The 22,832-nt window shown below is 38.5% G+C and overlaps 2 protein-coding genes across 2 annotated transcripts in view; one reads left to right on the plus strand and one right to left on the minus strand.

Annotated features, from left to right (window-relative positions):
- The window catches only part of TOX4 (TOX high mobility group box family member 4), a 40,017-nt gene extending 26,063 nt beyond the window's left edge, over window positions 1-13,954 (plus strand). The window contains exons 4-10 of the mRNA XM_006883291.1: window positions 6,181-6,423; window positions 7,602-7,862; window positions 8,218-8,448; window positions 10,466-10,546; window positions 10,838-11,584; window positions 12,748-12,911; window positions 13,525-13,954. Of these exons, the coding sequence (XP_006883353.1) occupies window positions 6,181-6,423; window positions 7,602-7,862; window positions 8,218-8,448; window positions 10,466-10,546; window positions 10,838-11,584; window positions 12,748-12,911; window positions 13,525-13,585 (1,788 nt within the window). The 3' untranslated portion in view covers window positions 13,586-13,954. The remainder of the gene's footprint in view (window positions 1-6,180; window positions 6,424-7,601; window positions 7,863-8,217; window positions 8,449-10,465; window positions 10,547-10,837; window positions 11,585-12,747; window positions 12,912-13,524) is intronic.
- Window positions 13,955-14,539: 585 nt separating this feature from the next.
- The window catches only part of METTL3 (methyltransferase like 3), an 11,157-nt gene continuing 2,864 nt past the window's right edge, over window positions 14,540-22,832 (minus strand). Inside the window, exons 2-11 of the mRNA XM_006883115.1 lie at window positions 20,217-20,434; window positions 19,729-20,133; window positions 18,109-18,284; window positions 17,123-17,339; window positions 16,772-16,959; window positions 16,361-16,399; window positions 15,937-16,045; window positions 15,770-15,835; window positions 15,505-15,617; window positions 14,540-14,766 (exon numbers count right to left, since the gene is read on the minus strand). Coding sequence (XP_006883177.1) covers window positions 14,655-14,766; window positions 15,505-15,617; window positions 15,770-15,835; window positions 15,937-16,045; window positions 16,361-16,399; window positions 16,772-16,959; window positions 17,123-17,339; window positions 18,109-18,284; window positions 19,729-20,133; window positions 20,217-20,434 — 1,643 coding nt within the window. The 3' untranslated portion in view covers window positions 14,540-14,654. The remainder of the gene's footprint in view (window positions 14,767-15,504; window positions 15,618-15,769; window positions 15,836-15,936; window positions 16,046-16,360; window positions 16,400-16,771; window positions 16,960-17,122; window positions 17,340-18,108; window positions 18,285-19,728; window positions 20,134-20,216; window positions 20,435-22,832) is intronic.

Consider the following 22,832-nt stretch of genomic DNA (forward strand, 5'->3'; position numbering starts at 1 on the left):
GTTTTTCAGAGGCAATTAATCACATGGGAGGGGCGATTGCACACCTTTTTCCAGAAGAGCAGATGGTGACCTTGAACTGTGTGCTTTCAGGATTGCAGCACAGCTCCTTGCCACTAGGCCACCAGAGCTCCTGCAACTGTACTTTTTTCAAAAACAGAATTGTTTGTTTTTTTGGCAGCCCATGGTTTATTTAATGTTGTTCACCAGGGTCACAATTCAAAGCCATCCATTCTTCTTTAATCTCCTTTATTAATTGTCTAATTTCCACATGCATTATAAACCAGTTGAAAATGCCATGGCTTGGGTCAGGCACACCTATCTTTAAAGTGGCATCTTTGTTCTTTAATGCTTTAAAGAGGTCCTTGACAACAGATTTGCCCAAGGCAATATGTCATTTGATTTCTTGACGGCTGCTTCCATGGATGTTAACTTTGAATCCAAGTAAAATGAAATCCTTGACAACCTCAGCCTTTTCTCCATCTATCATGATTTTGCCTACTGGTATAGTTGTGATGATTTTTGTTTATGTCGAAGTGTAATCTATACTTTAGTCTTTGATCTTCAGTAAATGCTTGAAATTTTAAAATTATCTTAATTTTCAACCAGCAAAGTTGTGTCATCCTGCATATCAAACATTGATGAAGCTTCTTTTGTAATAATTTCAACTCACTGCCATCAAGACAGAACAGACATTTGTTACAGCATTTCTTGGCATGCAAATTTCTATGATATGAAAGTAATTTAATCTGTTTTTCCCCTTTTGATTGGCTTTTATGTAATGACATTGTGCCTTGAGCAGTTTTAGGGATTAAGACATGAAAACTAATGTCCTTGATTAGAATAAAATTAGTTGCCATCAAGTAGATTTTGACTCATGGCTACCCCAAGCATTTCAGAGAACTGTGCCCCATAGGTTTTTGTTGGTGGTGGTGTTGGTTGAATCGTAGACGACTTGAACATTTGTATAACTTTAATCATTTCTTCAATGCCACTCCTCTTTCCAAGCTTGTTTTAGTCTGGAAGCTCCATCGAACACTGTCCACCATAGGTAACTATTCCCAGATTTGACACAACAGTGTCACATTGTTTTAGTGGGAGATTTTTTTTTTTAGAGGCAAGGAATTCAGGCCTTTCTTCCAAGGCATCTATATTTAGGGAACTAACTCTATTCCCCAACCTTTGGGTTAGCAGCTGAGTGTATTAACTACATTTGCAAGGGTTCCCTTATAACTAGAATTAATGTTTTCAGACTATATAGAGTTATTTTTCACTACTGTAACTATGTTGTTTTTTTTTTAAATATTTGTGTGAGTGTACCGTCAAATCAGATCTGACTGGTACAGGAGGAGATTGTCCCTCCCCTGGCAGAGCATCTGGTGGATTCATGTAACTATGTTTTTAAGGACATATTTTTAATGACTTGTAGTACTGTGTTCAATAAATAGATGTTGGATTGAAAAGAATTTTCAACAATGAATCCAAAAAAGCGTTTGAGGAAATACAATAACAATTATTGTGGAATGAGAAAAGAGTGAAGTGTTTTAGTTTTTGTTTGAGGAAATACAATAACAATTATTGTAGAATGAGAAAAGAGTGAAGTGTTTTAGTTTTTGTTATCTTGGTATTTAATCGTCTTTGCTTATATACTAATTGTCAAAATGCCTGCTACCTCGAAAAGATATAAAAGGCCCAAGGATTTAATAAGGAAAGGGAAATGGAGAGAGAAGGTAACTGCACTGTAGTCCTGTTTTTTTTCCCTCTTATATCCAAACCACTTTATTATTTGTTTCAGCTTTAGATTTTTAACAGTTTCAGGTATGATCTAATCACATAATAGATCCACTAATAATAGGACAGAGTAAAGATCTGTTGTTGATAGGATCTCTATGAGTTTTACTGACTTGATGCCTTTTCAAAATAACAAAGTAAAAGTATTCATTACTGGAATTCACCCTTAATCTTATAATTCTGGTTGCTATTGTTGCATGCTGAGTCTGACTCATAGTGACCCTATCTATGCACAATAGCTCTGAACCCTATTCTATCTTGAGCCAATCTCACTGCCTTTGACTCACCTACCCTCAGTATCTCAGTTACTGTGTCAATCCATCTCATCCAGGGTCTTCCTCTCCTGTGCCGCCTTCTGTCATTCCAAGCATGGTGTCCTTCTCCAAAACTGGTCTTTTGTAGCAACCTGCCCAAAGTATGTGAGACACAGCTTCAAAATCTGTGTCTTAAAGGAGGAGATTGTTTTCACCCTCTCCAGGACAAACCTGTTAGTTTTCTTGGCAGTCCATGGCATGTTCAGTACTCTTCCCCAGCATCACAATTCAAAGGCATCAATTCTTCTGTTCTCTTTGGTCATTGTCCAGTTCTCTGATGCATAGCAAGTAATTGCAGAGACCATGGCCTGTTTAGGAACACCTTAGTCTCTAGAGCCGAGCAGCAGTGGCAGGCCACAAGAGAGTTTCACTGCCAACCCAAAGGTAGGCAGGTAGAAACCACCAGCTGCTCCTTAGGAGAAAGATGAGCCATCTCCTCCAGTGCAATTTACAGCTGCTGAAAACCTCCTGGTGTCAGCTATTAGTCAGTTCCAACTCAAAGCACACATCAACAACAAAAGAAATTGAGTATAAATCTAGATATATATTATAGAGTGGAGCTTACTTGTCTGTATTCTTAATAATTACCATTTTCTATTTATACTTAAAAAGAAGAAACAGAAAAACCCATTTCATGATTAAAGCCACAAATTATGAATAACAAAGCAATTTTTGCATCCCAAGAGATAGTGCTTATAAATAATGCCTTGTTGAACTAATACAAAGGAATCTCTGCATGTCTGGTTTTGTGTAGTTCATGTGAGCACTCCAGATGGTTTATGAAAGGTAGTCTTTCTAGCACAGTGGTCTTTTTGTTTTAGATATGAATTTTTTTTTTTCCCCCATTGTTGCACATTTTCTTCCTCCTTTCCCCCACTACCCCTGAGCCCTCCCCACAATGCATTCCTTGATCCAGATTGTTGTCATATATATAATGCTTAATCATGGCTCTTCCTCTCATTTGATCTAACGCAGTTTTCATTATCTAGCCACTATTTTCCCATTCTCTCCTCACCCACCTCCATGTCTGTCCAATTTTATAACAGCAGTGTTATGCAGTATTTGTCCTTTTGTGACAGATATTTCACTCAGCATAATGTCCACCAGGCTCCCCCAAGTTGTGAAATATTTTTTATGAGTTCATGGTTTTTCAGTGCTGCTTAATGACCCATTGTGTGAATGTGTCATAGTTTTTCTATACATTCATTTATTGATGGGCACTTGGGTTGCTTCCATCTCTTTGCTATTGTGAATAATTAGCAAGCAGTAAACATGGGTGTACATACCTCTGTTTGAGGCGTGGCTCTGGTTTCTCTAGGTTATATTCCCAGTAGTGGAATTGCTAGGTCAAATGGTATTTCTGTTTCAGACTTTTTGAGAAAGCGCCAGACCACCTTGCATAATGGCTGTACATTTTACATTCCCACAAGCAGTGATTAAGAGTTCCAGTCTCTCAGCAACCTCGCCAGCATTTATTGTTTGCTTCCCTGTTGAACTTTGCTGGGAGGAGATGTTATCTCATAGTTGTTTTGATTTCTATCTTATAGGTAGGGATTTTGAACATTCCTTTCTTTGTCATCTGTATGTCTTTGGTGAAGTGTCTATATCCTGTGCCCATTTTGTGATTGGGTTGTTTACATTTTTCTTGTTGAGGTGCTATAGTAATCTATAAATTTCAGATATAAGTCTCTTCTCATTTGTCATTGCCAAAGATATCCCCTCCATGGGTTTCCCTCTTACCTGTTGAAGTTTGATATGCATAGGGATTTGATTCTTAGAAGGTCCCATTCATCTATTTTATTCTTTCCTAGTTGTAGGTGAATTTTTCTTTTTTTTTTTTTTTTTTTTTTTTTTAACAGAATTTTTCTTGTCTCCGTAGACTTGTTTGCTTGTTGTTGCAAACAGGAAAGAATAGGTATCTTTGCTTTGCCAATCTAAGACAATAAATATTTTTCTTTATTTTTCTGTTTCGCTAACTTTTTTAGTTTTGTTTATTTGCTTGAGGATTTGGGGAAAAGTCTTTGGAAAATACCCATAAAAATCTATAAACTCAACTTTCAGAAAGTCATGAATCTGAAGTTAAGGACTTTCACACAGTAAGAGAAAGATAAATTGTGTACTGAGAACCAGTTGAGTTTGTAGGGACAGTTCTAGTCTTTCACATCAAGAACTAACTATATGTGTACCCTCAACAGAAACTATCAGGGTTGTTTGGTTGGTTTTTTTTTTAACTCTCAGTTTTTTTATTAATCTTTCAGGCAACTTCTGTTTGCCACCATAATTCAGAGATTATGTCTTCACAGGCATATATTTTTCTCCCCAGTTTTTAATGACTGAAAATAGTTTAGTAGTTTCTTCAATAAAACATAACCATGATATTTGTGAGACCCTTCCTAGTTCTAGAAATGCTTTGAGGAACTCCTGTGTCTTGCAGAAATGCTCTGTAGTTTTCTTTGTATAAGTCTTTTAAGGACCTTTTAAAAATAAACATAGATTATGGAAAAATATGGACACATACAGAATTTTATCTGAATTAGTTAATATGATATGATATGTTGATAGAATTTAGTTTCTAAGATTCTAGTTATTTATCTGTGCTAATTGGTTGGGACATTTGGCAAGTTAGAGAATAGCTATTAGTATTGTCATTAGCAACAGTGGTTAATGATTTATTAAATGATTATGTGTATCAGGTACTGCAGTAAGCTTTTGTGCACTAAATATCTCTAATTCTCATAATAACCATATGAGCATGAGATGATGCATAGAAAGACTAGACTGCCTTACTGAATAATCTGTGAGAACCAATCATGGTCACCTAATAGTAGAGTTGGGACTTGAACTTACTTCCCTCTGATACCAAAATATTGACGGTTGTAATGATGAAGAGGTTTTAATTTTGCAGATGTTTCCACTTTAGTTTAAAAAGAGGAATTGTAGCAGTTAATATTGTTTAGACAAGGCATTGAATCTGCTAACCATAAATGGTGGTCCATTCAAAATAGAAAGAATATATTATTATTGGTCTTCAGTGACTGAGGTAATAGGGATAGGTGTGTCAGAGACAATAAGATTGGCATAGAATAGAGCAGGGTTTAGGGCTGTTGTACATAGGGTGGCTATGAGTCACAGGTGAGTCAGTGGCACATAACAACAACATTAACAACTGCATTCAGAGGAAAGAATTAGGTCTTTAGCCAGCTAGTGTGATCTTTTTCCTTCTCCCTTGTAGAAGAACTTATTCAGAAAATTACTAAGAATGTGTTCTAGAATTGTTGAAACGCCTTTTCATTGTAGCTTTTAAGAAAGTCTCATCTTTATTATTCTTGGCCATGTTTGAGAGTTGTTTTGGTTTTTTTTAAATCTTGTACAAATGAGAACATGATTTCTAGAATAAACTGGAGGTGAGACAGGAAACTGCACTGAGTACATATAAGTTAGAGGGGCATGAGATTCCAATATAGATATGCAAAGGAATCTAAAACAATAGTCAGTATAATTGGCTGGTTGACAGTAATTATTTATGGTATGACAGTTCAGGTGTAATAATTATGAAATAATGGCTATTAGAATCTGCAAAGAGATTTGAAGCATGTTGGCTAATAGGCTATAAACGCCGAGTTCTTACTAATGTTACTAAAAGAATTGTTCATTACGCCGCCGCCGCCATTTTACCACAATAAAGAAGCTTTCAGCTGCAAAAAAAAAAAGAACAATAGGCATAGTACTCTGTTGTTTGCCCTCAGAGTGAAGCCTTTCTATAATTATTGTTGTGTCTCAAAGTTCATAGTTTCCAGAGGCATGTTTAGGAAGAGGATTAGGACAACCAAAATGATAATGGTAGAAAAGAGATGAAATAGTCGAAATCTGTAATTCATGTTTGCATCCTTATATGTGTCATGTGACCAAAGACTATGAGGAAGAAGAAAGATTCTTTTCGTTCCTAAGAAATTGATGACAAAAGTAGGATCCCAACTAAAAAGAGGTGACACAGATAATCTCAAGCATCTGGTCATGTTCTCCACTTTATCTGTGTTTAAGTACTCTTCTTATGTCAATTTTTTTTCCCCCCCTACAGACATTCCATACACCAAGCTTGGGTGATGAGGAGTTTGAAATTCCACCCATCTCCTTGGATGCTGATCCCTCACTGGCCGTCTCAGATGTGGTTGGCCACTTTGATGACCTGGCGGACCCTTCCTCCTCACAAGATGGCAGCTTTTCAGCCCAATATGGGGTCCAAACATTGGACATGCCTGTTGGGATGACCCATGGCTTGATGGAGCAAGGTGGAGGGCTCCTGAGTGGGGGTTTGACCATGGTAAAGAGGCAAAGCATTATCAAGCTTACCCAAGCTCAGATGCATGTGTTAGGGAAGACAAAAATATATACTTGAGTTTTAATTTGTTTCTTTTATTAGGGTTAAAGGTTAGCCATCAAAGACTTAACTTTTCCCAGAATGAATGAGATTTACTGTTGGGTCAATTTTAATAGAAAAATATTAAGAATTGTTAAATATTCCTTTTTAATTTTGAAGTGAAAGTAAGTTTGTTTTTTTTCAAAGTGGGGAGAAGGATGCTGCCATTATACCTTTTCCTTTTGTTATGATTCAGATATGTGTGATAGCTGTGATTTTGACAATTTTCAGAAATTGTCTTCCTAATGTTGTAACTGAATTAGTATGTATGTGGTATTAAGTCATTGTGCTGGGCTTCCAGCACATCTCATCAGTAGTTTATCTGTATTTGTTTCCTAACATCTCTAACATTGGCTTTATTTACTTTGATTACTTGTATATTGCAAAGGAAGGTTCCAAGGGAGGATTTTTTTTTTAACCTGGGTGTGGTCACCGTCTCCAGATTGTTGTGTGTACCTTAAACTAGCTCATAGCTGACTCTCTGGGGGTCAGAGGAAGTAAATCACACAAGAGAATACTGCCCATTTTTATCCTATTGAACAACTGATGGATTTGAACCATGAGTCTTTGGGTTGTGAGCGTAACTCCTTACCATTCGCCCTCAGAATAGTTTCTCTGTTTTTTAATTTGTCTAAAGTGGAGACTTTTCTGATTATTTAGTTACTTTGGAATAGATTTTGTCTCTCTGGCGTACAAAGATACTAATATACCAATTTCTGCATTTTACTAAAAAACAAAACCAAACCATGCAATCCCAGGAGTACATAGTTTGAATCTCCCAGAAGCTCTGCTGGAGAAGGGGCAATCTCCTCCTGTACCAGTCAGATCTGATTTGATGGTACACACACAAAAAATTAATAAAATTTTTAAAAAGCAACAAAAAAAAAACCCAACCCCAAAACAACCCCCTCAATCTATTTTCTGTGAAAAGACGTTATCTTACGTTTTGTAGGGTTTAAATGATGGTATAATCTGGGTAAGCAGGGGATTTATAAATGGTCCTTAATTTAGGTGGGAGGGTTGAGTTTTATTTTATTTATTTTTAATATTTAGTGCTTAATTAGTCCTTCTGTTTCCTTCAGGACTTGGACCATTCTATAGGAACTCAGTATAGCGCCAACCCACCTGTTACAATTGACGTGCCAATGACAGACATGACATCTGGCTTGATGGGGCACAGCCAGTTGACCACCATTGATCAGTCAGAATTGAGTTCTCAACTTGGTTTGAGCTTAGGGGGTGGCACCATCCTGCCATCTGCCCAGTCACCTGAAGATCGTCTTTCAACCACCCCTTCACCTACTAATTCACTCCATGAGGATGGTGTTGAAGATTTCCGGAGGGTGAGTCATTCTCTGCCAAAATCAATTCTGCCAGAATACTGTAGGATAACTCTTGACATTCAAAACCTAATCACTGTTCCTTATTCCTCCCTTGTCCTTTTCTTTGCTATTTGGGTATGAAGCCTTGTCTCTTCCCTTTTAGTTCATGTTCCTCCCAATGCCCATTTTTATGGGTTCTCTTGTGCTCTACTATTACGTTTGAATTCTATTTCCTCTATTTTTAACATTTCTGAAAAGCTCATTTATGTGGTAAGATAGCTTTTCTCAAAAAGAAAAGTCCTTTTCTTGCAGTTCTTTGGATCCAGTACTTCCTTTCTTCCTTCTTGTAATTCTCTTTTTTTCCTTTCCTCAGCAGCAGCTTCCTTGCCAGAAGACAGTTGTGGTGGAAGCAGGGAAAAAGCAGAAAGCCCCAAAGAAGAGAAGGAAGAAAGATCCTAATGAACCTCAAAAACCAGTTTCAGCATATGCTTTATTTTTTCGTGATACACAGGCTGCCATCAAGGGGCAGAATCCCAATGCCACTTTTGGGGAGGTTTCAAAAATTGTGGCCTCTATGTGGGACAGTCTTGGAGAAGAGCAGAAACAGGTAAACAGATAGTAAAGATTTTCTTAAGTTTTTCATGAAAGGAATTTAAAACTGAAGATATTTTCCTATAAGTTTCTTACATGTTGTTTCATATTGTCTAGTAAATATAAAAAATACTGAATCCTTATAAGTCTTCCTGGCATGCCAATTTTGTATCTTTACTGAAGGTGGAAACTGGGGCTCTCAGTATATTTCTCTAGTGGTAGAGGTTAACCATAACTCAAGTAGCTTAATTAAGAGTGTTTATAATAATTACTGACTTGTTTCAACCTGTTCAATTTTTAGTTAACTTTTCTAAGTCTCATTTTTCTTCTTATGCAGAATTAGGTCATTGCTTAATAAATTGCATGCTAAAATGGCTAGCCCCAAATTTACCACTTAGTTTGGATTCAGAAGTTAATTCAGGGTTTCCTCATTGACCTAATTGAAAATTGGTTAATCTATTTTAAGATTAATCTGGCATGGTCATAGTTTCTTGGAGCATCTTAGTTAACTGGCCTGATAACATATTTACCTCCAAGTCCAGTGCATAGTCTGAGGTCTTAAAAAGCTTGTAAATGGCCAGTACAGCAAACTGGGTCTTTGTCTGGAATAACAGAGGTAGGAGAGCCTAGAATAGGAGGAGGATATGCAATGTGTGGTTTATTGCTTCCTTTCTCACAAGACCAGAAGAACCAAAAGGTACTCAGTTACTGAACATTAATCTGATAAAGATTCCATAAAAAATCCTGATCAAATGAGAGAAAATGCAGAAATAGAATTTCATATTTTTAGATGCTAGACTTTCTGGATCCATTACAGTGTGATGAACCCCTGAAATAACCTTTAAACCTTAAGTTAAAAGAAAGAAGAGTAAAATGCTTTATTCGTATGTCAAAAACCAGGCATCTTCAGGAGCTAAAACCAAACATTAATTTAGAGAAAAATGTCTAAGTTAAGAATTAGGCTATTTTGTGAAAAACAATGTATTCTAACTTTGTAAATATAACAGTATATTTTTAAAAAATTATGCTATTTTAAGAACTATTTCTGTGCGATCAGATTGACAACAACTCAAGAGCTTAGTTAGGAACTTTAGAGGGCTATAATTTTAATGGGAGAACAACAACTAAGAAAAGACGTATGAGAATAGTTGCACAACTCCAAGAATGTAATCAGTGTCACTAAGTGGGTAATATAGAAATTGGATTGGTGATGTTTTGTTTTGTGTATTCTCAATAACACCAAAAGTAAATTATTTTAAAAGTTTAATCTGGTGAAAGAAAATAAATGAAGTTGTGATAGTATATAAATAATACAGTTGAATTAGATGATGGCTGTCATCATACCCTAGACTCTGTTTCCTGCCAGAACATATACATTTTTATAATTTATTTTTCTAAGTTACTAACGTCCAAAGAAAAACTTGCTTTCCTCATCTCCAAGAAAAACCTATTTGTTTTCTTGGTGGTCCATGATTATGTTTAAGACTCCTCTCTAGCACCACAAATCAAAGGCATCGATTCTCCTTTTAGTTAGTGCTGCCTATTAATGGGATACCCTGCTTCTTCTATGAAGATCTTTTTCTCATCTTCCAAATTGACAAGATTAGTAGCTTTACAATATGGCTGATTTAGGACAGCTTTCTAAGAAGGCAAAACAGATGCCTCATGGCCCCTTTACATTTCAGGATCACTTCAGGCACATCTAATGGCCACAGCACATGATATTGATTAGCTGTTTTGGTTTTTTTTTTAAATTTTTTTTATGATTAGCTGTTTTAATTGAAGGCTGTCATAATTGCTAACTCATCTTTTAATACTTGCAGGATCAGTCAATATTCTGCCCAAAGCATCCTTAAGTATTGCAACTCGAGGCTTGAATTTCCTCTTCATCACCATTGCCTCTTGTTCATATGTTGTTTCTTGAAATTCTTGTCATTTATTGATAAATTGTCATTATTGATGAATAATTTAGAATTAACAGCCCTTTTCTACGAATATAGCCGTCTTTAGAAACATTCTGGTTCTGTCTGCAGGTTTATAAGCGGAAAACTGAAGCTGCCAAGAAAGAGTACCTGAAGGCCCTGGCTGCTTATAAAGACAACCAGGAGTGCCAGGTAAGAGACTTATGTAGGTGGATACTTAGACCAGTAAGTTTTTCTTAGCTCTTTTTATTTTAGCATCAAATCCTTTAGAACCTCTTAATACTATGTAATATTAAAAGGTTAAAAATACCTTAATAGCATTCCTGATATTTCAATATAAAAAAACCTTGCCAAAAAGTCTTTTTACATTTAATTATAGTTTCCAGTATTTACTTTCCAGGGTTTTAAATCTCTATTTTTTTCCCTCTTGAGAGGTAACTGAGTGTGTCCCAGGGTAAATTTCCCATTCTTTTTTTTTTCCAGGCTACTGTAGAGACGGTAGAATTGGATCCAGTACCACCAGCACAGACTCCTTCTCCACCTCCCATGGCTACTGTTGACCCATCATCTCCAACACCAGCCTCAACTGAGCCCCCTGCGTTGTCCCCTTCCATTGTTGTTAACTCTAGTACTCTTTCCTCATATGTTGCAAACCAGGCATCTTCAGGGGCTGGGGGCCAGCCCAATATCACCAAGTTAATTATTACTAAACAGGTATTGCCTTCCTCTATTACTGTGTCTCAAGGAGGAATGGTTACTGTCATTCCAGCTACAATGGTGACCTCTCGTGGGCTCCAGCTAGGCCAAACCAGTACAGCTACTATCCAGCCCAGCCAGCAAGCCCAGATTGTCACTCGGTCAGTATTGCAGGCAGCTGCAGCTGCTGCTGCTTCTATGCAATTGCCTCCACCTCGACTCCAGCCTCCTCCATTACAACAAATGCCTCAGCCCCCAACTCAGCAGCAAGTGACCATTTTGCAGCAGCCTCCCCCGCTCCAGGCCATGCAACAACCTCCACCTCAGAAAGTTCGAATCAATTTACAGCAACAACCACCTCCTCTGCAGATCAAGATTGTGCCTCCACCCACTCTCAAAATGCAAACTACCGTAGTCCCACCAACTGTGGAAAGTAGTCCTGAGCGGCCAGTAAACAACAGCCCTGAGACCCGTACAGTGGAGGCAACCTCTCCTGAGACAATCTGTGAGATGATCACAGATGTAGTTCCAGAGGTGAGCTGCTTTTCTATTCTCAGTTCTTTCCTGTAGATTGGTAGGAATGTACAAGAACAATTTTGGATGATCCAGTAAACAAGACATTTAAATCTGTGATACACCAGGAATATTAAAAATCTGTAGTGCAGACGATAGCTTTCCACAGCAGTGATGTGCCTAACCCAAAATCTTACATGATGAAAAAGTTGTCTCCTTTCTCAAACTACTTAACTAAGCAGAGACACCGGGATAATTTTATTTAGAAGGATACAGCCAATAAGTAGAGTGTTTTCCAAGGTGTCTGTCCAACTACTCAAAATCCTTCCATTTTTCTTAAGTCATGACTGTTTGATGTTTTCAGTGAGGTGAAAATAGCTCAAAAATGACAGCTGGTTCATAGCATATCTTTAAATAGATGTCCACTACCCTCATTTTAACTTGTACAGGACCAGTAATCATCCTAAAATACAAGACTTTCAAGCTGCTTAATGAGGGGGCTCTGGGGGATTAATGGTAAGGAATTGTGCTGCCAATTTAAAAGCACGCAGTTCCAATCCAGTAGCTCCTTTGCTGAAGAAAGATGGTACCCAGCAATAAGAAGCTAATTAATGAAACAAAAATTTAAAAGAAAGAAGGAAAAAAGAAACCCAACAACAGAATAGTTTCAGGAAGAAACTATTAAGTTTCCTCCTCACATTTTTCTTCTCATGGCCTTTGCCATCTAGCTTAAAGGTGATCAAATTCTACTCATATTCAACTTGTAGTACTTTTGTTGTTATTATGTGCTGTTAAGTTACCTAAGACTCATAGCAATCCTACGCACAATAGCTCTGAACCCTGTCCTATTTTGAGCTAATCTATGACACACCTGCTCCTGTTCAGTCACTGTGTCAGTCCATCTCATCCAGGGTCTTCCTCTCCTGAGGGATATAATTCAGGTGTGGACTAAAAGCGCTAGGTAACATTAAAAAGAGCAGTAGCTTGCGTCCAGCTTCCTTAACAGGAAAACCTTTTACATCGCTGTGCTTGGCAAAGTCCAAGTCTGATTTGTGGAGAGAAAGAAAACAGGAAATTTCACTGCTTTATGTGAAGTTCTGTTACTGATTTTCAGGGTAAATTTGACTAGCTGGCTTAATAGGTATCATTCTCATCCATTCTTGGTATGAATGCTCTTCTTATAGGTTGAGTCCCCCTCTCAGATGGATGTTGAATTGGTGAGTGCGTCTCCTATAGCACTGTCACCTCAGCCTCGATGTGTGAGATCAGGGTGTGAGAACCCTCCTGTTGTGAGTAAAGATTGGGACAATGAATACTGCAGCAATGAATGTGTAGTGAAGCACTGCAGGTGAGCTTACAGTTTTCTTTTGTATACTCGAAGTGATGTCACATACAACTCACAGTGTATTGCTAAATTAACCTTAAGTAATCAGTGTTACTTAACATTAGAGATGCTAATGGAGAAAAGTTTCTCCTGCTTGGAAAGAGCCTTTACTTGTTATATGGCTAATGATGTAATTAACAGTTCAACCTTTCAGTAATCATATTACCTCTATGTGTTTTTTAAAAATACAGAATATATATATTTCATTAATGCAAATCAGACTAGAGTTTGAAGAGAAATGCTTAAATGGTATGTTGGTAATACTATGTAACATGGTATATTGCCTACCAACACCGAACCAAGAACAATAAGATACAAAATATGGTGGGAGCGGGTAGAGTGGAGTATGTGTTTAGTTCTAAGGATTTTCATATTTTCTTTGGGCTTTACCTAAATCCATGATATTATCCATTAGTATTTCCTATCATAAATCCTCTCCAGTAGATTATGCTAGGGATTTATCTTATTACCTCTACTTCTTTGATGCTGGATAAAACTACTTAGGAACCTAATTGATTAACACAGTTAAATATATCTAGGCTAGAATTCTAACTTTGTGTATCTTTTTCTCTCCTAGGGATGTATTCTTGGCCTGGGTAGCCTCAAGAAATTCAAACGCAGTGGTATTTGTGAAGTAGTTCTTTTTGTTCTACAAGCCAGTGAAGACGTCTCTACTTGGAATATGTCCTAGAGCCCAGTTTTGAAACACAAGCTGGCTTCCGATGTTGGGGCTTCTCAACCCATCATGGCCCTTCCTGCTTCTCCCTTCAGCAAGAACCAGGCTGTGGTGCAGAGCTGTTGAGTTTGCTGAAACCTGAAATTGCTTTTTACTGTCAAGTGCAAGCAGAAATGCCAGTAATAGCAGAGGGAAGAATGAAAGAAATATGGACAAGCAAAAAATACAGATGATAGATAGGGGTGGTGGTGGGTGTTTGAGGTAATTTGCTGGTATGATTGTCATAGGATTTGCCTAAAAAAATTATTAAAATGGAAGAGTGCTCACCTTTAAGCCTAGGAAAAAACACCACTGTGTGCATTCATTTTAAAAGTAATGAAAGGTTGGATTCTAGTGTTAAAACAGCACTGAAGGTTTTCAGTGTATCAGGTACACTGGTCTGTAGGGAAATAACATCATCTAGGAGTTTTCTTATTTCTTTTCGTTTCGTATAGTCTTCCTTGTCTGAGTAATCACAGCTTATGTGCTTAAGAGGCAGAACTCTATATCCTTAATATAAGAGGTTTCACCAAAGTCTACATTGTATTCACTTGTGTTTGATGAAATATCTTTTAAAGACAGGCCAGAGGCATATTTCTATACAAAATATATAGGCTAGTTACCTGCATACCCTAAGTACTTACTTATAGGAAGATAGACTTATTTTTCTTGAAAATAAGCTAAAAATTAGTAGACTATGTAGTAATAATGGTTATTCACTGTAACTCCACAGTCTTACTTTATAATTAACATTTAATGTCCTACATGCATTCATTTAATTTGAATCCTGAAAACCACCAAGGTTGAGGTTGGTGATGTTCCTATTTTACACTTGAACAGTCATACTGAGAGAGCCAGGATTTGACCCTGAAATAAAAACTATAATATAAACTTTTATTTAAATAAGGAAAAGAACTATATTGTACAGTAATTCTTCAGGTATAGCCTGCAGAACCATGGCTGTGAATACTTCTCTGTTTAAGTAAGAGCTTCTATAAATTCTTAGGTTTAGAGATGACACCATCTGGATATCTTTCCTTGAACCGGGCAACTACATCTGGGTCTAGTAGATGAATTCCATCTAGTTGGTTGCCAAGAGTGATCCTGAAGAAAGGGGAAATGAGAAATCTTTTAATTAAAGGGCTTAATAATGTTAGATGCCTGTATTTTATTAATCCTATTTCATCAAATAGTGATGTTGCTCTTTGAAAAAGAATATATTCTGATTTGACGGTACACAGACACACAAAATAATAAAATTTAAAAAAAAAAAGAAAAAGAATATATAATAGCAGGAGTCTGGTGTTTTAAAAAGGCTGTTTTGTATTACTTGGGAGCTCTGGTGGCCTAGTGGCAAGAAGCTGTACTGCAATCCCAAAGGTACATGGTTCGAATCCACCAGGTGCTCTGCCGGAGAAGGAGGGACAATTTCCTCCTGTACCAGTCACATCTGATTTGACGGTACATGCACAAAAAATAATAAAACAACAGTGAAATGCCTTTGCTTAGTCAATACAGCACAAATAAACATTCTTCTGTTTTGTATTACTTAGGTGTTAATAATTAGGTTTATTCTTTGGACAAATAGTCTGCTCACAGTATGATTTCTAAATTCTTAAAGGAATCAAAAGATGACACCAATGTTGACAGAGGAACCATATTCTGAGTAACCACCAGGGGGCAGCTTAGGGACTAAGGATTTAGGTTCTAGAGTGACAAAAGCTATAAAACACTGCCAAACAATTTAAATGGTCTATAAATCCCTGAAGCCTATCTACAGACTAATAGGATATGAGGAGTAGCTTTACTAATTGAAGTTATCCTATTCTCTGGTCACCTTACCAGTTGGGCTGCACATTGTGTGGTCTTCCAAATAACTCAATCTTTCGAGTGCCAGGGGACAGTCTCTCAATCATGCCATAAATTTCATCTGGTTTATGACTGGTGGAACGAACCTAGGAAATAAATGCTTTAGCAACTTTTAAGTTACCCAAGATTACAAATGCCCTTTCCATTACATTTAAAATCCAAAGGGAAAACTTAAGAGGACACCTTGGAAAGCCAATACAATAAAATGTAGCAGTTTTGGATGCCTTGGGAAACATACCTCAGCCACAATCACATCACAATCCAGACCCTGGTTGAAGCCTTGTGGGTTTCCTTTGACACCAACCTGTTCACCAGAGAACAGATTACTTTTCTGAAACTCATTTCTGTAAGAGATCAAACAATTCTTCTTTCTGACCTACTGAGTTGGGTACCCCTGCTCCTCACCAAGCAGTGTTCCTTCCCATGGTTCAACCAGTGACCTGTACGGCCTGTCCGAATAATGCGTTGCAGTTGATTTGTCTTCACCCAGATAATTTCATCTACTCGTTCATAACTGTAGGGCATAAGAAAGAGAACTAGAGCTTCAGTAACTAATCTTTCAGTTTAGGGAATACACCAAGTAGCTAAAGTAACAAAATTTATTTTTCAAAGGCAGCTCTGGTGGTCTAGTAGTAAGGAATTACACTACCAATGCAAAGGTCAGTGGTTCAAATTCAATAGCTGCTCCACAGGAGACAAATTGGCAGTCTCCTCACATGTAATTTTAAAATTTCCCATGCATCTGAAAACCACTGGAAGGTCAGATACAGGTTGGTTCCAACTCGATGATCCTTAACAAGGACAAAGCAACAAAATGATTATGACTTACCCCCAGAGGTTCAGACATTCTCTGCCCAACTCCATGGCCCTACAAAGAAATACGGATTAATAGTGACTTCCATACCCATTAGGTTTCCCTCCAAAATGTCAGATAAATGTTGTAGACATTAGAAACATTTTTTTCCAGTAGATGGTCAAGATCATTTTACATGCAAGATACTATTAGAGTAACAGGGTAGATCCAGTAAAATAAAGCACTAAATCCCAATGACCTTCCTTTGCTTAAGAAAGAAATTAAGCAAATTAAACAATCCAATTATGTTCTAAATATACATTTAGTCTCACTGGGGGGAAAAAGATCAAACCAGTCATATATTCAGTAGCAAGCAAGGAAAACCGAGGATTTTCTCTCACTTTGTACTAAACCTGCCCATGTCTACATATCTTTGAACTACATTACCTTCCTGTGACCCACAGGAACAGAAAGCCATCATCCTGCAGTACTGGTATGTTGAGCCTGCGCATCTCATCATCTGTCAGGGTCCCATAGGGCAGCTCCATGTGGATATCCCAGGGTGGGTCAGCCATCACAACTGCAAACTTGCCCAAGATACTGACGTCCAGGTAGCGAATATCACAGCAGATCCACTGCATGAGGTGGTATTTGGTCATCTTTCGTCACAGATTCATTTTCAACAAATTTTCTTATTCCCTTCTATCTATCCCAGTACATTCCCAATTCTTTGCATCCTTAATTTGTATGGTTGCCCTACTCAGACATAAACTGAGATGTTTCTAAACAGTAAAGTACCTGAGGGGGGAAAAGTCGATCTGCACTGGAGTCACCTCCTACGCTCTGTGTAAGAGCAAGCTCCTGGCTCGGTGTGTGGTCTTTGCCACCAGGGACCTCAGAATCCATGCATGCATCAATTTCATAGTGGACATACTTGCAGGTATCCATGTGGAAACAAGTGTTAAGGAAAGAGCAGTCACCTAAAGACTCATCAGTATGTTTGTTGATGATTCGTCTAAGGAAATAAGAATCAGAGGCAATAAAGCACTCCAGAGTTAGACCTCTACAAAGTCTCAAGCGGTTTCAGATTTTTCTGTCTCCCCTTCTCAATTAGACATCCTCCAAAAGTTTTAAAAAAGAGACAAGGAACACAGAAATATCTAACATTAGAGACTGACAATTCTCTGAACAGACTTAGAGCTATAAGAAGGATGCACTTGCTATCAGAAGACTCAAATTCACTGAATGGAGTCAGAATTGACTCACAGCTGACCTTCCAGTGGATTTTTGGGGGGCTATAAACTGCACAGGAGAATGCCTAATCTTTCTTCTGAGGAACCACTGGTGGATTCAAACCAGCATCTTTCGTCTGAGGAACCACTGGTGGATTCAAACCAGCAGAGGGGTGCCATACTTTTGGGTTAGCATCACAGCTCCCCACCAATTATGCCACCTATCAGAGCAGAGTAAAACACTGCGATTTATAAGCCTGAGGTCTATTTCTCCTACGCTCATACTTCTCCTAGAGAACTTTAAACTTTCACTGAGGCTTTGAAGCAATGATGCTTTGCTGGTAGAACTTTTTTTAAAACTTCATATCCACTTGGGAGGCAGCCTGTATTGTTCTACAAAATATTACTACTGAAAGTATAGCTTTGAGTCTGGAGGGCTTAGAAAAACAAAAAATTAACAGGACTGGAGAAAACCCCAAAAGACTAGAAAGCGTGTACTGGGAAAAAAAGAACTGATTCTAAGTGATTGCATTTCTTTCCCTCCCAAGAGACCTGAAGTGCAATTTGCGACAGGGCCGGTCAGCATCACTGGCTTTCATGCATTCTTCCTTTGTTCCATAGTCACAGAATTCTTGAACTTGGGCCCGACCTCGAGAGCGAAACTTTTCAACAATGGATTGTTCCTTGGCTGTTGTTGTATTTAGTAGCTCTAGGATCTCCTGACTGACCTGTAACAGAAGCAGTTTGGATTTGAAAATGTTTGTAGACCAAACTAGTTTTAAACTATCGTTGCACATGGTTTTTTTAAAAAAAACAAACCAAAAAACAAGAGGTTGGGTGTCATAGTGGCAAGAAACTGCGCTGCAATCCCGATGGCATATGGTTCGAATCCACCAGATGCTCCACTGGAGAAGGAAGAGCAATCTCCTCCTGTGCCAGTCAGATCCAACTTGATGGTACACAACAAAGTAAAAAAAAAAAAAAAACAAAAAAAAACCCACCCCAAAGCCAATTAAGGGAGCTCTTGTGGCCTAGTGGCAAGAAGCTGCACTGCAATCCTGAAGGCACATGGTTCAAATCCACCAGATGCTCCACTGGAGAATGAGGGGAAATCTGTGCAAGTGAGATCTGATTCAAAGGTATAAAACAAGGGGGTTAAAAAAATTGAGAAAAAAAAAAAAAAAAAAAAACACCCCCCAAAAAACCAAACCACAACCTCAAAACTAGCTGCCATGGAGTCAGGAGTCAGAACCAACTCAAAGCTGACCTTCAAGCAGGTTTATGGAAGGTTAAAATAGAATGTGAGGAGATTGCCTATCTTCCAAGGTGGATTTGAACCACCAGAGAGGTGCCACCTTTCGATTAGCAGCACAGTTCCTTATAGACTGTCCAATAAGCAGGACCTGGACCCCCTAGGATAAAAGATTTTTCTTAGGGGTTCATCCCCTCCTGACATTTGAGATGAAATGTACAGGAGGACTGGCTCCTACTGCTAAATGTTAACATCCTCTTTCCAGGAAAGTATTCTTTCCCATATAGAACAATTACTGGGTACTGAGCCTAGGTATGAAACATTTTATTGTTTAACTGAGGCCGTAACAGCTCTATATGGAAGGATACTCTGGTTACCTTTAATAAGTACTAATGCTCAAGAGAATGTACACATTAACAAAATATAATTATGTATTAATGTACACAATGATACATTAAAAAATGTTAATGAACAGATCACAGCTGGAAGTTGCAGACAGGTAAGAACTCATACCAGTCCATTATCTATACTCAGAATCTACTCTACTGCCATATCACATTGTTTAACCATCAGTTTTCATAATTAATTGGTTCATGATTATCCATCTCCATCTTTGAGTTCTTGTCTGTTGTTTGTTTATTTATTTATTTTTAGTTCTTGTCTTGAGACAAGGATTCTTCTAAATAGATTCAATAGCAAAAGTTCTCTAAGCCTAAGCATTTGATTTTGGTATTAGGTTGACATTTTGGGCCGGACAATTCTTTGGGGGTAAGCTGGAGGAGTCCCCATGCATTGCAGGACGTTTAGCAGCATCCTGGCCTCTATCCACTAGAAGCCAGTAGACATCCTACTTCTTTAAATCCCTCTTGAAGACATAATTCAGAGCTTATGCCTAAAAGTATTTCCATTCTGACACCTACCTTCTTGCTCTGTTGTTCCTTAGTGGACTGCTGGTTCAGAAGACTTTCTATCTCCAGATCAACATCTGAGGCAGCATGTTTCCTTGATTTCTTGGCTGGTTCCTTAGCTGGTTCTGATGCTGAAGAGGCCAGACCACAAGCCAAAGAGCTAGCAAAGGCAGCTACTGTGGTGCAGTCCTGTTCTGCACGCCGCTTCTGTCCTGAGATAGTCCCTGTTACCTCCCCAGGGCCCTTCTTTTCAGCAACTGCACCCATCATAGCAGAGAGTTTAGAATGGTCAGCATAGGTCACAAGAGTGGGATGTGCATCATCTTGCAAGAGGCCTCGTTTTACTTCAATCAACTCCTGAGCTGCAAACTTTTGTAGAAGGCTTTCCACCCCATCTTGAGTAGCAGGGGCATCTGGCTGGGAAAGGAGGGGATGGCAGTAAGAGACTGACCACAAACTGAAGAAATGGTAGACTCTAACCCTTTGTACAAGGTCTTTACCGTGGAGATGGCGAGACGGATGGACACAGCATCAGTGGGTAATGTTAGAGACAGATCAGAGAGGTGATGTAGCAATTTCTTCTCTAACTCTGGGTCTGTAGCTAGTTCAGGAACTGCTGAAGTTGTACTGGACTTAGGGCCACCGGAAGTGGGTACCGCAGGCACTGGGCTGTCACTACGGAAGGTTGGAGATAGTGCTGCCTCTGGATTCCGTAGATCTAGAAGTGAAGGAGACAAAGGAAAATGGGGAAAGACAACCACTGCCAGTCTATACATGTTTCAGGAGTCATATTTTCCATAATTTATGGTACATAATTTCATGCAAGAAACTCTAACTTCAGCTCTAGATTATATTTCCTTAATCATACTTAGACATTTACTACTTTACTAAAAGTGTCGTGGATGTTCTGGGAAGTGCTCATCTCTAACAAGTAAGAGTTGTTGTTATGTGCCTTTGAGTTGCCTGCGACTCATAGCAACCTTAAGTACAACAGCCCTAAACCATGCTCTGTGCTGTGCCAATCTCACTATCTCCAACACATGTACTCCCATTACCCCAGTCACTGAATCAATCCACCTCATAGAGGGTCTTCCTCTCCTGTGCTGTCCCTCTACCCTTCCAAGCCTGATGTCCCTCTCCAAGGACTGGTCCCTTTTTGCAACATGTCCAAAGTATGTCAGATGAAGCTTCAGAATCCTTGCCTCCAAGGAGCAGCCCGGTTTATACCTCTCCAGGATGAATCTGTTTTCTTAGCAGTCCATGGTATATTCAATACTCTTCTCCAGCAACACAGCTCAAAGGCATCAATTCTCTTTCTATCCTCCATAGTCACTGTCCAGCTCTCTGATGCAGTTTAACTGACTGCAAAGACCATGGCCTTTATCAGGCGCACCTTAGTCTCCAGAGTGGCACCACTGCTCTTCAGTACCCTGGAGAGGTTTCCTAACAGCTGACTTTCCCATTGCCAGGAAATCTGGAGGACAGCTGCTTGAACGATTGACTGGAAGAGACCCCTATTTATTCCTATTCCCAAGAAAGGTGATCCAACAGAATGTGAAAAGTTTCAAACAATATAACATGCAAGCAAAATACTGAAGAAAATAATTCAAAAACAGCTACCACTGTACATAGTAGTTTAAGCTGGGCTAAGCAGAGGCTGTGGCATGACAGGTATACATGCTGATGACAGATCCTGGCTGAAAGCAAATAATACCAGAAGAATGTCTACTTATGCTTTATTTACTATGCAAAGGCATTTGACTGTGTGGGTCATAACAAATTATGGCTAACATTGAAAAGAACAGAAATCACAGAACACTTAATTGTGCTTATGTTAAACATATACCCAGATCAAGAGGTTCTCCTGTGAATATAGCAAGGGAATACTCCATGGTTTAAAATTAAGAAAATTGTGTGTCAGGACTGTATCCTCTCTCCACACCTAGTAAATCTGTATGCTGAGTAAATTACTCAAGAAGCTAGACTCTATGAGAAAGAATATGGCATCAGGATTGGAGGAAGACTTATCAATAACCTGTTATGGAGATGACACAAACTTGCTTGCTGAGATCAAAGAATATAGCCTTCACTATGGATTCCATATCAACATCAAGAAAACAAAAATTCTCACTAGTGGGCCATGACAGCTGGACTGAGACTGACAGCAACTTCACCTTACTTATATCCACAATACCACTTTTGATACTAGCAGTCAGGAGATTGGGAGACGTTATTGCACTGGGAAAATCTGCGGTCAGAGATCTCTCCAAATTATTGAGGACTTACAATTATGTCAGTTTGAGGATTAAGGTGTCCCTGATTTGGGCCATTGTCTTTTCAGTCACTTGCTATCCTTCTGAGAGCTGGATAATGAATACAGATGACAGAAGAATTGATGATTTTGAACTGTGGTGCTTGAGTATACAACTAAATATCTTATGAACTGCCCAAAGAACAAACTGATGTATATGGAAGAGGATTCAGCCAGAATGTTCCTCGGAAACAAAGATAACAAAGCTTCATCTTGTGTATTTTGGACAGGTTGCTAGGAGAGCCTATTACTAGGAGCGACATGCTTGGAAAGGGGGAGTCTTCGAGAAAGACAGGAAGATCCTCAACCAGATGGACAAAGTAACTGTAGCAATGCACTAAAGTGTCAGAGACTTTGAGGATGGCACAGGATAAGTCAAGGTTCAGATCTGTTATTCACAGGGCCTTCAAAGCTGGAAATTCAGCTGCCAAATTCCTGATGAGGTCCTTCATTGACTAAACCACTTAAGTTGTATCTCCTTCCACTGTACTGACTGTAAACTCATTCTTTCACTTGGTGTTTTAAAGATATTGTATTTATACTTTTTTAAAAAGCATCCATTATCTCCAACTAAATGTTAAATTTTTAAAAGGCTGGGGAAATTACCTTATTTTTTCCCAACTATGATCATTCACAGCTAAGGACCATCTAACATCAGCTGATGTTAGATGGATCTTAGCTGAAAGCAGGGAATACCAGAAGAATATCTATATGTGTTTCATTGATTATGCAAAGGCGTTTGACTGTGTGGATCATAACAAACTGTGGCTGACTCTGAGAAAAATGGGAATCCCAGAACATTTAA

This window comes from Elephantulus edwardii, unplaced genomic scaffold (assembly GCF_000299155.1).
Source record: "Elephantulus edwardii isolate Elephantulus edwardi_28Jun2011 unplaced genomic scaffold, EleEdw1.0 scaffold00026, whole genome shotgun sequence".
Lineage (NCBI taxonomy): Eukaryota > Metazoa > Chordata > Mammalia > Macroscelidea > Macroscelididae > Elephantulus > Elephantulus edwardii.